The sequence below is a fragment of the Artibeus jamaicensis genome, unplaced genomic scaffold, assembly GCF_021234435.1.
Source record: "Artibeus jamaicensis isolate MK-2021 breed Jamaican fruit bat unplaced genomic scaffold, CSHL_Jam_final contig_456, whole genome shotgun sequence".
In the NCBI taxonomy this organism is placed as follows: Eukaryota; Metazoa; Chordata; class Mammalia; order Chiroptera; family Phyllostomidae; genus Artibeus; species Artibeus jamaicensis.
Window position 1 is genome coordinate 4079971 of NW_026521839.1, and position 14656 is coordinate 4094626.

The 14656-nt window shown below is 41.9% G+C and overlaps 1 protein-coding gene across 1 annotated transcript in view; it reads right to left on the bottom strand.

Annotated features, from left to right (window-relative positions):
- The window catches only part of NDFIP1 (Nedd4 family interacting protein 1), a 37130-nt gene extending 22604 nt beyond the window's left edge, over window positions 1–14526 (bottom strand). The window contains exons 1-2 of the mRNA XM_053666486.1: window positions 14248–14526; window positions 109–196 (exon numbers count right to left, since the gene is read on the bottom strand). Coding sequence (XP_053522461.1) covers window positions 109–196; window positions 14248–14310 — 151 coding nt within the window. The 5' untranslated portion in view covers window positions 14311–14526. The remainder of the gene's footprint in view (window positions 1–108; window positions 197–14247) is intronic.
- Between the last annotated feature and the right edge of the window lie 130 nt (window positions 14527–14656).

Sequence of the window (14656 nt, forward strand, 5' to 3'; positions counted from 1 at the left end):
ACGACGGAGGGAAGGCCGAAGCAAAGGTAAACAGCGATCCACACTCCCCAGACTGGAGCCTGCGCTAAGCGCAGGCCGGAGCCCGGTGGCCGCGCCTCTGGCACCTACCTGCGCTCTCGGCAGAGATGCTGCTGTAAGGAGGAGGGGCGTCACCTGCAGCCTGCTCCGGCTCTCCAGGCTCTTCCTCATTCTGCAACTAAATAGAAATTTCATGTTTTAATGTAAGTACAAAGCCAGTTAAGACAGAAGAACCTGAAAACTGAAATTGCCTTTCTGGAAATGTTGGCATATGTCTTTCAAAAGCCTTAAAAGTGCAGATCCTTTATGAAGTGTCCTACTCCCAGAAATTCATCCAAAGGAGAGAATCGGACAGGCAAAGTGCTAGAGATACACAGGGTGGGGCAAAAGTAGGTTTCTGCTCTGAGGACGCAGAACACAGACTTTGTCCTTGAATTATTATTCATTAATTATTGTATTGTTTTCCTTACAAACAACAGTAAACCTACTTTATTCCACCCTGCAAATGCCAAGCAGCAAAAATTAGAGACAACGAAAATTCCAGTCATGGGAAACATGAAGTAAATTATAGATCATCTCACAAAAGCCTACTGAGCAGACTAACAATGAAAACAAAGACAACTGGATGACTGGAGCACATGGATATTCATGCTACACTGTTAACATGAAAAAAAAGCTAAATTTACCAAACAGTATGAATCATTCAATTTGGTTTTGAAAGACCAAATATATATAATGGAAAGAAGGTCTGGAATGATACACATCTGTAGTTTACATGGTTTATCTTCAGGTGATGTGATCGTAGGAGCTCTTTTAAAATTCTTATGTATCTTCTCAGTTTTTATAATGAACATTTATCACTTGTATAAGTTTTAAGTTACAAAAATAATCTGATAAGAATATGTTAAGACAAAGACAAATCACAGCAAACTGAGAATCACTGTTATATTCAGTTTGTGCATACAAATTAATCTTAAACTGAGATATTTATGAAAACACAAAATTCTACCTAATTCTACATACAACCTCTGTCAATACATCTCGGTAACTTTCTCACCAGTCAAATCTATGGCTTCAGTGAGTTACTGTAACTCACACTGGAAGTGTGTCTTCCTTCCACTGCCTACATGGCTAGTCTACCTTCACAGGACAAAAACATCTGGTTGAATTTTTCCAGTGTGACCACAGACTACAGCTCACTTAAAAGACAAACCGGTTGCAAATGGGAGTCACCCTGTGAAGAGTACTCACTGGGGTCTGCGTCCTGGCTGTACATCATCATAACACAGACACACAGTCAGCTGAGCCACTCAGACAACACACACCTCTGAACCATCTGCTCCGAAGAACTCCACCTTGAACTCAACAGAGAGAAACAGCGAGCCTGGCCACTCACAACATGGAGTAGAGCTCCCTAATTCGTTTAATTGTACCCGACTACCTCAGTCTCCAATCCTTATGCTATTCGAAATCAAAAGCCAATGAAACTTTTCTAACGCTGCAAAGCACTGAATTTCAAATGAATTCCTGTGCCAAATTTCCATAAATATCTACCATCTGATCACATTTTTAAAACCCTTGTAATCTAATGTTAAACTTAAAGCATTCCCAAAATTATTGTAACCTAAGGTGCATTCTCCTTTTAAAGAAAAACATGTAGGCAAAAGGGCCATTATAAAGCCAGTGTTCCCAGGACACTAAATCAGTTTATTATTTAAATAGAGTTCCCGAGGCCACGGTTCACTTGGAATACTTTTTTTTAACATTATCTGAAGCTCTGGAGAGAGTATTATCTAGGCCTACTCCCGCCTAACCGTTCTTGTGCCCTGGAAATGTTGCAGAAAGAAGGGCCTGCTGCAAAAACAGGCAAAATGTTGCCTTAATATACTGTGGCTAGTGACAGTTTTTAAACCTGGCTTTGATATCTTTGACCTGTTTTATATTTCCTGAGCTCGGTCAAATAATCATGTTGCCTCTGCATAATTTAGGTTTTGGAAAGCAAGCATGACAATTCTAGGAAATACAGAGGTCCAAAGAATAATGAGGTCTGATATGCCAGTATCTACAGATAGGCTGCCTGTTTCCTAGCAACCTGGAAATGAGAAATGTGATCATCCCACACCAAGGTAACAGATAACAGAGCGAAGAAATTCCAACCGTCTCAGAAACCCCCATTTTCTCTTTAGTGAGCAAAAAAGAAACATTTACAGGTGACATTTTTTGCTCCATAAAAATTGCTCCACCCCCTCAGAATCATGTGCTAATATCATTTCCAACTAAAAACAGAAACAGCAAAAAACACCCACTCTGACTACATACTGGGAAGGCTCCAGGACTTCACTGTACAGGTCTGTTTTTATAATGCTGCTAAGTTTAGGTTCCATCAAGAATGTGTTTAAAATACTACAATGTAGGAGGGAAAGATGGTGGTCAATAAATCCTTCAAGAAGTATTTAGTGACCACCATCTGCTAAACAACCAAATCCCCAAGTACACATCCTTTTACACTTTGGAGGGACCCAAGGCCATGATTTCGACCATCAGGCAGACCAGTCAGGTACACTAATGGGGAGGGGGAGGCATGTGCACTAGGACTGGGGTGGGGGGTGCCTGGTTCCAAAATGCATTTTTAAGGTGCCCTTCTCCGGTGCACTCCTCCCCACAACAGCCCTGGGGCTCAGGATCCTCAGGTCCCCCCCAGGGGCTCTCTCGGGAAAGAGGCAGCATTGTCACCTGGGAGCTGGGGACGGAAAGACGCCCAGTCTCCTCCATCAACTGGGTCAGTGGGAGCCTGAGTACAACCCACCTGTCACAGAGCCCTGGCTGCAAGGGATGATGTGAGAGGCAGGACTGAGCGTGGTGGCAGGACTGACAGTGGTGGCCCTCCTGCTCTCTCCCTGCTCAGCGCTATTAGCTGGAGGATCCTGATAGCGTGTAACTGTGACAGGTAAGGAACACCTGTTGGGGGCTGGGTTCTTTCATCATGTTGTTTTTTTTTTTAACAATTCTGATCCATTTTACTAATCTGTGAATAAGTAAAACTGGCTTTTTTCCAAAAAGAATTATACAATTTCCTATGTATGCTATGTAAAGTACTACATTTAGTACAGAACTGCCTACAGTCATCTGTATCCAATGCTGAGACAGGAATAATCTGGCGATCTGAAAATTCAGATGGGCTTCCCTCAATCACACCCCAGGCCGCGCTTCACCCCCACTTTCCTGATGCTCCTTCTATACTCCGCGCAGACTCCGTCACAGCCCCCCAGAAGAACCCCAGGACTCGTCCATGTTCCCACTTTAAACTCATCACAATCTGCTGTCATACCTGTTAGCCTCGATCACCCTCAATTAGTTGTTTAATATTTACCTACAAATATGTGGTAACAATGTTCTGCCCTTTAGACAGAGCCTATGAAATAGAGTACATCTAAAGGAACGGAGGCCTTCCTCTTACTACATCCCTCTGCAGACTGTCTGTACTTTTGCTATTAAAAACAAATGTATGACTTTCAGCTAAACAATAAGGAATCTCCCATATAGAAATCATTCATAACTCTAGTTACTAATAGAAACAAAGTTGAATTTAAGAAGTTTAAAGACACATATCCTACAAATTTCTTATTTGAGTTCCCACCCCAGCAAGAAGACTTCCTCACTACTCCCCTCTAAGTAGTTCTAAAGATAACCTTCAATTTAGAAATGAGCTATTTTTAAATAATAGCAGAGCCAGGGCTAGGATTAGACCTAAGTAAGGAGCTACATCTACAACTGTACCAATGGGAGTACCTACAGGCACTTACAAGTTTTTATTAGATTTTCTGTTTACCAAGAATAGGATGGATGACAAAACAGAAACACCCTACTAAACAACAAAGAGGAAAAAACCATAAATGCTTATACCCAAGAAGAGGTATCACAACATACCACCTAATTCGCACAAACACAACACGCATGCGTAAACTGATGCTCAACTACCCAAATTCCATGAAGTACAAGTGTTTGTGTACCACTCACTATTTTTTTCTTGGCTGAGTCCTATTTAAACAGCAAGAAGATACTAAGTTATTTTTAGTTGTATTTTTTTTCATTAAATTCATTGGGATGACATTGGTTAATAAAAATCATACAGATTTTAAATATACAAAATTCTCCTAAGTTTTAAATCCCCCCTTTAAGAAAATCCTGGACAAATGCCTAAACACTAGCATTATGTTATTTAACCACTTCTAATTTTAGAGTTAATTTATAAAACTTTTACCTTAAAACGCAATTTTTAAACCTCTCATTGCCACCCCACTACTTCTGCCTACTCTTTAACTCCTACCAAATGAGACGGTATAATTACCAGAAAGGAAACAGCACACGTATTTAGCCCTGGCTCTGCGACTGCGCAAATGACTGCGTGAACGACTGAGGGAATGACTGCGTGAATGACTGAGGGAATGACTGCGGGAATGACTGAGGGAATGACTGCGTGAATGACTGAGTAGGCTCCCTCACTCTGTTGTTCAGAAATGGCCCGCATTTGTGAGCACTGTAAATTTCTATTATATTATACAGACTGTGGATTTTTCATTGTATAGTGACTATAAATTACGTTATTCTAATATCACCAAAATTCTTCACATTCAAGAACAGCCCTCTATTGACTGTTATTAATTAGGGGATGACATTTAATGCAAGGAAAATAATTCTGACAAAGAGAATCTCAACAATAAAAAGACTAATTTTTAAAAAGGTAAAAAATTAACAGAAGATATATAAATGGCAGTACACACAAGATCCTCAACATCATTAGTCATCAAGAGAAATGCAAATCGAAACCATGAGATACCACTTCACACCCACCAATATGGCCGTCAGAAAATTAAAAAGTAAAATAACAGGCTTTGTTGAGTATGTGGCGAAAGCAGAGGAACCCTTATACACTACTGTTGGGAACGTCAAGTGGTGCAGCCACAGTGGAAAAATTCAGCAGTTCCCCCAAAGAGGCTAACCAGAGTTACACACAGATCCAGCCTCGCACCATGAGTTATATGCCTAAGAACTGAAAAGCAATTTTCACAGAAAAACACATACGCAAATGTTCACAGAAGCATTACTGGTAATAGCCAAAATGCACGCCAGCTGACGAGGGGGCACACAGAACCCGGCAATCCTGCCGGGAAAGGACAGAGAGGAGCAGTCTCCCTATCTGCTCCTCTCCCTATCTGGAGGCGCGACTCGCGCTGCAACGCAGGTGAAACTCGAACGCTGCGCCAAGCAGAAGAAGCCATTCACAAAACCCACATAATACTGTAAGATTCTATCTCTATAAAATGTCCAGAAAAGGTATCCAATGAAGACAGAAGGTATATCAGTGGTTGCCAAGTGCCCAAAGAAGAAAATAGAGGAGAGCGACTGCTTCATCCAGTGTAAATGCTATGTTGGGATTCAAGCTGTCTGCTCTCTCCACTGCCTTTCTTCTGCCATAGCTCACACTGACCTTCCTCTGGGATAGTCAGAAATTTGAATATTTCATTCCGTGAAATTTGACCAGGCACTGCTTACGTACCAGGATCACACCAGCTTGTGACTATTTCCCCTTAATGTTTCTGAAAGGACACTTCCATTTCTCTATTAATTAACTAGAACAACTGGTTGTTATTTTAAGCCATAATACTATTATTTAGGCTGATAATTCTGGATGTTAAAAATGTAATTTGATGAGATTTGTTAAATGATGCTTCATGTACAATTATCAGGATCAACGTCTGTTAACAAGGTCAGATAATTTTTTCACTAAATCTGCTGGCAGAGACACTGTTCCTATATGCATCACAGTGAGATAGCAAAGGAAGTTGTTTCTTAGGTGCACGTGGTATATACAGAACAGCCACACAGACCTCACACGCCAGTGAGAGGTTATCCTGGGGCGGGGGCGCCTGGAAGGGCACCTGAAGGGATCCTTGCGTTCTTTCTTGATTTGGGTGCTAGTGAATGGGTTTACAGCTTGGGAGAATTTCCTGAGCTGGACATTTATAATCTGTGTTTCTATATATAAATTATACTTCACTAACGATTCAGGAAGGGGGAAAGGAGCCTGTCGGAGAGTTAGTGATGCAGACCGTGAGCTCTGCAGACTGGGGCCTTTGCGTGTTTATGGCTACACTGACCCGGCACTAACAGCAGGTGGCATGTCGTGGACGCCTTCCTAGCGCATGTTCACTAAAACAGGATGTGGAACTCACACAGAAACTACCTGAAGAAATGGCAGCTAATCTTAATGCCATCTTAACTTACCAGTTCACATTTATTAAAAACAACCAACTGGCATACCCAAAAAATGGAATATTCTACACTAAAAAAGACAATGAAGTCAAATGTACAAATACTGAAAGTAATGGGGGGAACATGCCTACAAATCAGGGATGTGTGCTAACTGCATGTGACCTGCGTAGCTTTGCTAGACCGTGAGCTACCAGAGCTGTCAGGCCAAGAAGTTCCAGAGCTATGCTTGCTGCTGCTGCCGCCGCTGCTGATGGTGCAGCGGGGTGTCCAACCTGCAGCCCAGGATGGCTGTGAACGCGGCCCAACACAAAACTGTAAATTTACTTTAAACATTATGAGATTTTTGTGTGTATGTGATTAGGTGTCTCAGTGTATTTAATGTGTGGCTCCTCTTCCAGTGTGGCACAGAGATGCCAAAAGGTTGGAGACCCTTGGCAGAGCATGACAGAGCAGAGATTATGGTGGGACAAGTATTCTATTCACGAGAGCCTGCCTTAGTTTAGGCCTGGTCATGGGGTCCCCTTGTCCTGCAAGAACAGAGAGCCAAGACGGAAGTGCAGCAGGCATCTCATATTGTTCCCTCTACCTCGTCATCACAGATGTGCCGTTTCGCAAGTATTTAGCTGCTGGATGAACTCAGCACCATTCAGTGACCACGTCAAACCATGACCGCCACGGGTCTGAGGACACAACAGTGAACGTTGCTGGTGTCTTTGACCTCACCAAGTCTGTACCTTAGCCAAAAAGGACAATCAAAAACAGCAATTACAAAGTAATTGTAATTACTAAAAAGTAAAAAAAAAGTAATTATGATATGGTTACAATTATAATGTTCCAGTTAAACACACACACTTACCTCTTACCCCTTCCAAAACCCTCTTAAATGTAAATGCTAGTCAAGTTTTGTTAATTTTAAGGCAAAATTGAAAAAATCCTGCTTCTCTCAATGCTGATGTTTCTCTCCCTCCCTTTCCCTCTAAGAATAAAATCTTTCTTAAAAAATTAAATAAAATTAAAAAATTGAACACAAAACTTGAGCTATGTCAAAGGGACACAGGTGCCAACTGAAAGAGTTCCCACTGGCCAAAGCTGGAAACATTTGAACAAAATAGAGTAGTTTTGGACTGTAATCCAAAGAATAAAAAAATGAGCCAATGATGATATCACTGAATAAATACATGAATGAAGGAGACAAATTTCCCATGCAGAACATTTCCAAATAATTCATATAGACACTCTTCATATAGACGAGGCGGTGGAGTGTAAGTCCCCAGTCCTTAAGGAGGGACTGCGCACAGTGAGTTCTTTCCAGAGTGCAGTACGGAAAGACGTGTGTGGCAGGGGGCTGGGAAGGACGGCAGAGAAACCTGACAGGCGCTACTCCAATCAGGTGACCATGGCCGACATCAGTGGTGGTAAGTCATGCTGACCACGTGTGTTCTTGACAAGATGTGATGAAAATGGCACTTTGCTTCTATGGTCTTCTGCCCCCAAACCCCAAACCCCATCTAATCATGAGGAAAGCATGGGACATGCCCCAACTGAGGGACACTTTACAGACACATGGCTAATACTCCTGCATCAAAAGCAGGGAAAATCTAAGAAATGATCGTGGCCGAGAGGAGACTCGAGAGACATGATGACAAGTGTAATGTGGTAACCTGTGTGGGACCCTGGAACAGAGAAAGGAAGTTAGATAAAAACTGAAAATCTAAATAAACTATGGACTTTAATGAACGATAATGTGTCAGTAACGGTTCATTAACTGTCACAAATGTACCACATGGATGTCAAATGTTCACAGGGGAAATTAAGTCCGGGGTGTACGATCTTCTAAATGTGTCTGAAGTTCTAAAAACATTTCAAAAAGTAAAGTATATTTTAAAAAGTAAAAAATTTTTAAATATACAGGGTCTAACACAAATAACACCCCGTTTTTATTATAAAATCTTTTATTACGAAATCATAAGCATGTAATTCTATAACATAACAATATCACCAAGCACACCATATGACATTCAGGTAAAATGTTCAAATTAAAACTGTAAGTTATTACCCCCATATTATTACCCCACCAACCACACTCAAGCAGGCCTTAGTTCTGCAGGTCCCTGTGTTTTGAAGCAAAACAAAAAGCCTGAAGAATACACACCAAATGTGAGGGAAGGGAAATCAAGTTTTCCTTTACCAAGTTACTGTTTAATTCTAATATATGAAGAATGGATCTGTGTACTATTGTACAATAAATGTTTCATTTTAAATGCCACATTTAAGCACTGAATAATAAAAATGAAATTGCTAATAAATAGAACCATTCCCTAAACCCTTGTGTTTCTACTAATAAACTATCCTATCTCCAGAAAGGCCTGCAGATCAAATTCAAGCTTCTGATTAACTATTAACAGTGCTGTGATACATTAACTTAAAAGAAAAACTGTCAAAGATTATGTATACTAAATGGCTGGGCAGGGTATATACAAATATATACGTGAAAATAACTTCTTTAATTAGGAAATATTCTGCTAGATTCATTCTTAAAATCAATCAGTATTTAGAGCTGATTGATTTAGAACTTTTAACATAAATTGTGTTGCTCAGAAAAAACAAGTCGGCCCCAAAGGAAGGGCCGGGTGTGCTGAGCGGTGCTAAACGGCAGGCCTGCAACAGCGACTTCACACAGCGCTTCTCCCCAGAACGCCACTGGAGGCAGCTCTAACTGGAGTATGTAAAAAAAATACAACTAGAGAATGTAAATTTGATGCATGATATTAACCAACTGCCTAGGCATATTGGCAAAAATGACTTGAGAATAAAGATAAGACTATTGAGCGGATTTACAGCATCAATCTCTAATTAAGGTGTTAAAAGCCACTTTATCTAAACGGGCATCATCTACCATCTACAAGAATATGGCTCCACTAAACAGTGTCCCTGTTCAAAGACAACATAAGAATAAATCATTAAGAAACCAAAGCAATTATTTTAAAGCCCTAAGAACAAATAAATTAGAAGATATCACTTGAACCTCTTCAAGTCTTTTTTTAAAATAAAAATACAAAATCACTATCATGGTGAAATTTATTTTATAATATAATTCAATGTAAAGCAAGGTCACAGAATTGGTGTGCAGGATAAAGTTATGTGCAAACTAGATTTCCCAAAGCACCTCAACCAGGCCTTGATTTCAACCCAAGCCAGGGAGCCCCGCCCTGTTTCCAGGGCAGAGACAGAATGATTAAACCAATTACATCTCCCTAATAAGTGGTCTAGCAGTGGCACCAGGCAGAAAACAGGAATGGATCAACAGTAATCTATCACTGCTACAAAAACAACACCGAGTATACACAGCTCACTGAGTGAAACCCAGAGGACAGTCAGACCTGCAGCTCCGACCACTCAGTAGTCCTGTTTCTCCATCAGTAACAGACTGCAGAAGTGCTCTTGTGATACATTTCTCATGTGACAATATCTGCTTAAAACATGGTACTATTATCTTTAGAGTCACACACAGAAATATTTATCAATAAATGTTATCATTTCTGGATCTGCTTCAAAATGGTGGGAAGTATAAAGGAAACGTTTGTTGCTAACTGTTGAATATGAGTGATGGATGCGTAAGGGCTATTATAGTATTTTTGTATATATTTTAAACTTTCACAGTAAAAGTTAAAAATGAAAACAAATGTTAGGAAATTACTACAACTCAATAACAAAAAGCAAACAACCCAATTCAAAAATGGGCAGAGGACTTACATACACATTTCTCCAAAGATACACAAATGGCCAATAAAATAAGCACATTTAAAAGACACTCAATACCACTAATCACCAGGGAAATGCAAACCAAAACCATAATGAGATATCATTTTGCACCCATTAGGGTAACTTTATCAAAAAGAAAAACATAAAATAGTAAGAGTGGACGCATATGTGAAAAATCTGGAGCCCCGAGGCACTGCTGTTGAGAATGTAAAATGGTGCACTCCTGTGGAAAACAGTATGGCGGGTCCTCAAAAAATTAAAAATAGCATTACCATATAAACCAGCAGGTCACTTCTGAGTGCATATCCAAAGAGTTTAAAGCAGGCACTCAAGAGATTTGTACGCCCGTGTTCACAGCAGCATTCCTTACAACGATCACACGATGAAATACAAGGTGGAAGCACCCCAAGCGTCCGTCTATGAAGACTGGATAAACAAAGTACAGCACACGCACACAGTGGGATATTACTCAGCCTGAAGACAGAAGGAAATTCTGATACATGCTGCAATATGGACCGGCCACTCGGACATTATGCTAAGTGAAGTAAGCCAGTCATAAAAGGACAAATGCTCGTGACTCCACTTACATGAGGTGCTTAGAAGAGTCAGAAAGGGTTTTCACAGACAGAAAGTAGAATGTGGCTGTCAGGGGCTGGAGAAGGAAACGGGGAGTTGTCATTTCGAATGGGCACACAGTCTGAGTTGGGGAAGAAGAAAAGGTCTTGGGAACAGATGGTGGTGATGGCTGCCCACCAATGTGAATGTATTTGATGCCACTAAATAGACTGTACACTTAAAAATGTTTAAAACAGTAAATTTTATACACAGATATATGCCACAATTTTTAAATTTTTAAAGAAAAAATTTTACCCAGTTTCTTAATGTTTTTACAAATGTTTTCTTTGATCACAGGCTGTCTAGGCCACAAAAACAGCAAAATAACCTTAAAATCTTGACATAACATTCTAAGGGGCATTATGTTATATAATGATAACTTGTGAAACTAGACAAATTGAACCACATGGGCACTATTTGGCCCTTCCTTCAGGATCCTGACTCCATCTGAACATGACTGTGGTTTGGCCTACCAAAGATGAAATTCTTTCCCTTCTTCCACAATCCTGAGAGAAAATACCCAAAAAGATGCCCTTCTCACAGCTGCTCCACTATGTCATCAAACTACAGTACCAACATATTGGTGATGCTCACAAGCAGGCAACTTCTTTTGCAGGCAAACTAAACATTCTGCAGTCTACTTTTAAATCTATATGGCAGTGTCATAATTGCCCACTTATACTTGATTCAAATCCAAATTGCTCAAAACATTTCAGGAAGTATTTGGCAAAATTCATGATATAGGCAAAGATCTATTCCAGGGAGGCAAAGAGGGCTTGAAATGTATGAACAGGAATAAATACAACACTTAGGTATCTCAACAATGGGCTGACCTAGACTTCTCTCAAACGTGCTTCAGAATGTCGGGACACACAGTCCCAGTGGCAAAAGGGGGGAGGGTGGGTAAAGCCCAGCCTTTCAGTGAAGTCTGTCATGATGCTAAATTCAAGCTGTGGACATACTGCACTACCAATAAAAAGACTTTTAAGGAGAAAATTTTGTTTGCATTTATGAGTGAACCGTACAGTTTTCAGTGCATTTACTCAAACAGAAGACAAGCTCAATTTGATTAAACAGATCAAACATAAGTCAGAATGGTCTTTCATAACAACCAAAGAGTTTCATGCTTCTATTAAGTTGCCTGGATAATTCACCATCTTATAATTCATAATATATATGTTTTTAAAATATATGTATTCCCTGACCAAGCATTTTCATATCTAGAAATTTATACTAGGAAATAGATGGAGGTGTATGTAAAAGAAACTCCAGTGAATGAAAAAAATTTAAATATCCTTAGTGACCAACACTGGGCAATTGGTTAAATTATGGTATAGCCATACAATTACATGCTATACATAGAAATGTGAATCCATCTTATTACATTGTGTGCCTCTGTACATGCATGTGCATGAGCACCCACATGTTTGTGAATGTGCACACATCTGCAAATACATGTTGGTGAATGTACGGGCGTGTAAACATACATGTGCACATATGTTTGTGTGCAAACATAATCAGGGGCATGGCGACACATCTGTGTGCAAATATGTGATTGTGTGTACGTGTGGGTGCATGTATGTAATACGCATGCCTATATTTGCACCATGAGCCTGCGTTTTAAGTAGGTGAGTGTGTATTATCCTTGTAATCACTACTTAGAAGCTGTGACCTTGAGCAAGTTACTGAGCCTTTTGGAGTCTTCAGTGTCATCTGAACAGTACCAAACCCTGCCTCGTTGGGGTTCTGTGAGGATTAAGTAAAATAACAGCTGTAAAGCACCTATTGCCCTGATTGGTGCATAGTAAATGCTCACAGTAAATCAATATTAGCTTTCCTTCTCTGTACATGTTTCCTGATCTACACTTAAATTTATTTACAGAGCTATAAATCCAGAGATACACATCAAAGTATTAACTTTGGTTATCTATGGACGATAGGTTTTTGTTGTGAGGTTTTTTTCTTTTTTCATATTTTCCAATTTTTCTAAGAATATTATTTCGCTTTTTCACTCTCTTTTGAAGCTTATTTCTTCAAAATAATAATGGGCTGTCTCTGGCATACCTCAATTATGTGTTTTTAAAGCTATTTAAATACCACACCAAGAAACGCGTAATTTTGATACTCCACCAATTTTTTTTTTTTTTTTTTTTTTTGTATTCTAGCAGTATGTGAGCACTACCTCACAGCTCAAGAAGATGGCAGCACAAAGAATAGCCATAGCATTTTGCTTGTTTGCCTGATCCAGGGCAAAGGAAAAGAATGAATTAGTCACGCTATGGGGTGCGGATGATTTGCAAACACCTTGGTGACAGTTAAGTGACACCTATCATTCATATTTTATTAAAGCGGAGAGGAACCCAGAGCTTTGCCCAAGGTCATACAAAAAAGCATGTGCCAGACCCCAGGCTGTAAGAGATCTAAGGACTAGACTGCTTTGACACAATTTAGGTGTGTTTATGAAACCAAGGATCTAAATTCTTAACCAGTCATTTTTGGAGTCCAGCTGAAGGAAGGAGGAAGAGACAACGCAGCAATAATGACAACAAAACAAACCAATCTCTGGCCACACCAGGGTTAACTCGAATGTATTACTCATTGTTTTTCCTTATTTCTACAATATAGATAGAACATTTCACTTCATAGAAGCACAACTGTCATTTTACACGAATTATACTAAGCATTCGAAACACGACAGAACGCAGCTATCTGCGGTCCAAATCAACATCAATTACTAGCTGGCTCAATTCCCACAAAACCCCTGCAGAAGGTCTCTGAATTTCCGAAGGAAACCATGCTACAGACAGTGGCAAGTGAAACAAGCAGCTCTTTCCCCGAGGGCCTCAACTTATAAATCATACGCTAGATAATAATCCAATCATCCCCCATACATTCCCTCCCCAGGTATGCTATTAAACCTCATTGCACGACATTTCCAAGCCGTTAAAGCACACCCCAAGGCACACTCCCTGCAGCCTTCCACATAGAGCGACATTTTGGGACATAATCAAAGTTGAATAGCGTCTTTTCCTAATTTACTGCAGAATGCAGGCTTGTCTCTCGCCTCATTTTTGACTTTTGTCTTAAAACGGAGGCGAGGGGGATGGGTTTCGACACAGACGGGGCTGTGAAACCCTGAGTAATCGCGTCTCCCTTCAGGGAGCTGTCGGCGGCAGTAGCAGCGATTTTAATCTTTTTTCTCCACCCTGTTTTCTTTTCCATTTCATGGTTGATTTTTATTTTCCTTCCCGATGACGTCAAACCAAAGGTAGAAAATGGAAAACGTAATGTCCCCAGATCGACGTCCCTAGGCGCTGGCGGACCCGTGGGCCGTGGGGCAGGCAGGAAACGTGGCGGGGCGCAGGTTTTTCCACCGCCTGAGTCCCGCCCGAGGTCACTGAGGGACGCGCCCAGCCCGCAGCGGCCTCGAATCCGAGCCCCGGGCCCGCCCAGGCCCAGCACGGCCTGCCAAGCCGCGGCGTCGAGCTGGCGACAGGCCGGGCTGCAGAGGCCTGAAGCGGCCGGCGGCGAGGGGACGGCCGGAGTCCCCGGCCCAGGGCGGGACTGGGCGCTGCTCACCTGCTGGTACCGGCTGCCGCAGGCCGGCTCCACCGCAGCCAGAGCCGCCAACGCCAACGCCATGGCGCAGCCGGCCGCAGGGACGAGGGCAGACGAGCGAGCGAGCTGAACGAAGGGGCGCGGGCGCCGCAGCCGGGGAGCGCGGGGAGGCTGAGGGGGTCACGCCTCGAGTGGGTCTCGATGGCCGCCGCTGTCTCCAAGCAAGCCGCTCTCCTCCGGCTGTGAGCACCGCCGCCGCGGAGGCTCCGACACGGCCCCAGGGGAGGAGGCGGGGACCAAGACGACGACGCTGCGCCGCCGCCCCGCCCCCGACTCGCGCAGCCCCGTGGAGTCACCGTCCTAGCGGGAGCCGCCTCCTCCCGCGCCTCCCAGCCTGAAGCGTCGAGTTGCAGTCCGCTGAAAACGAATT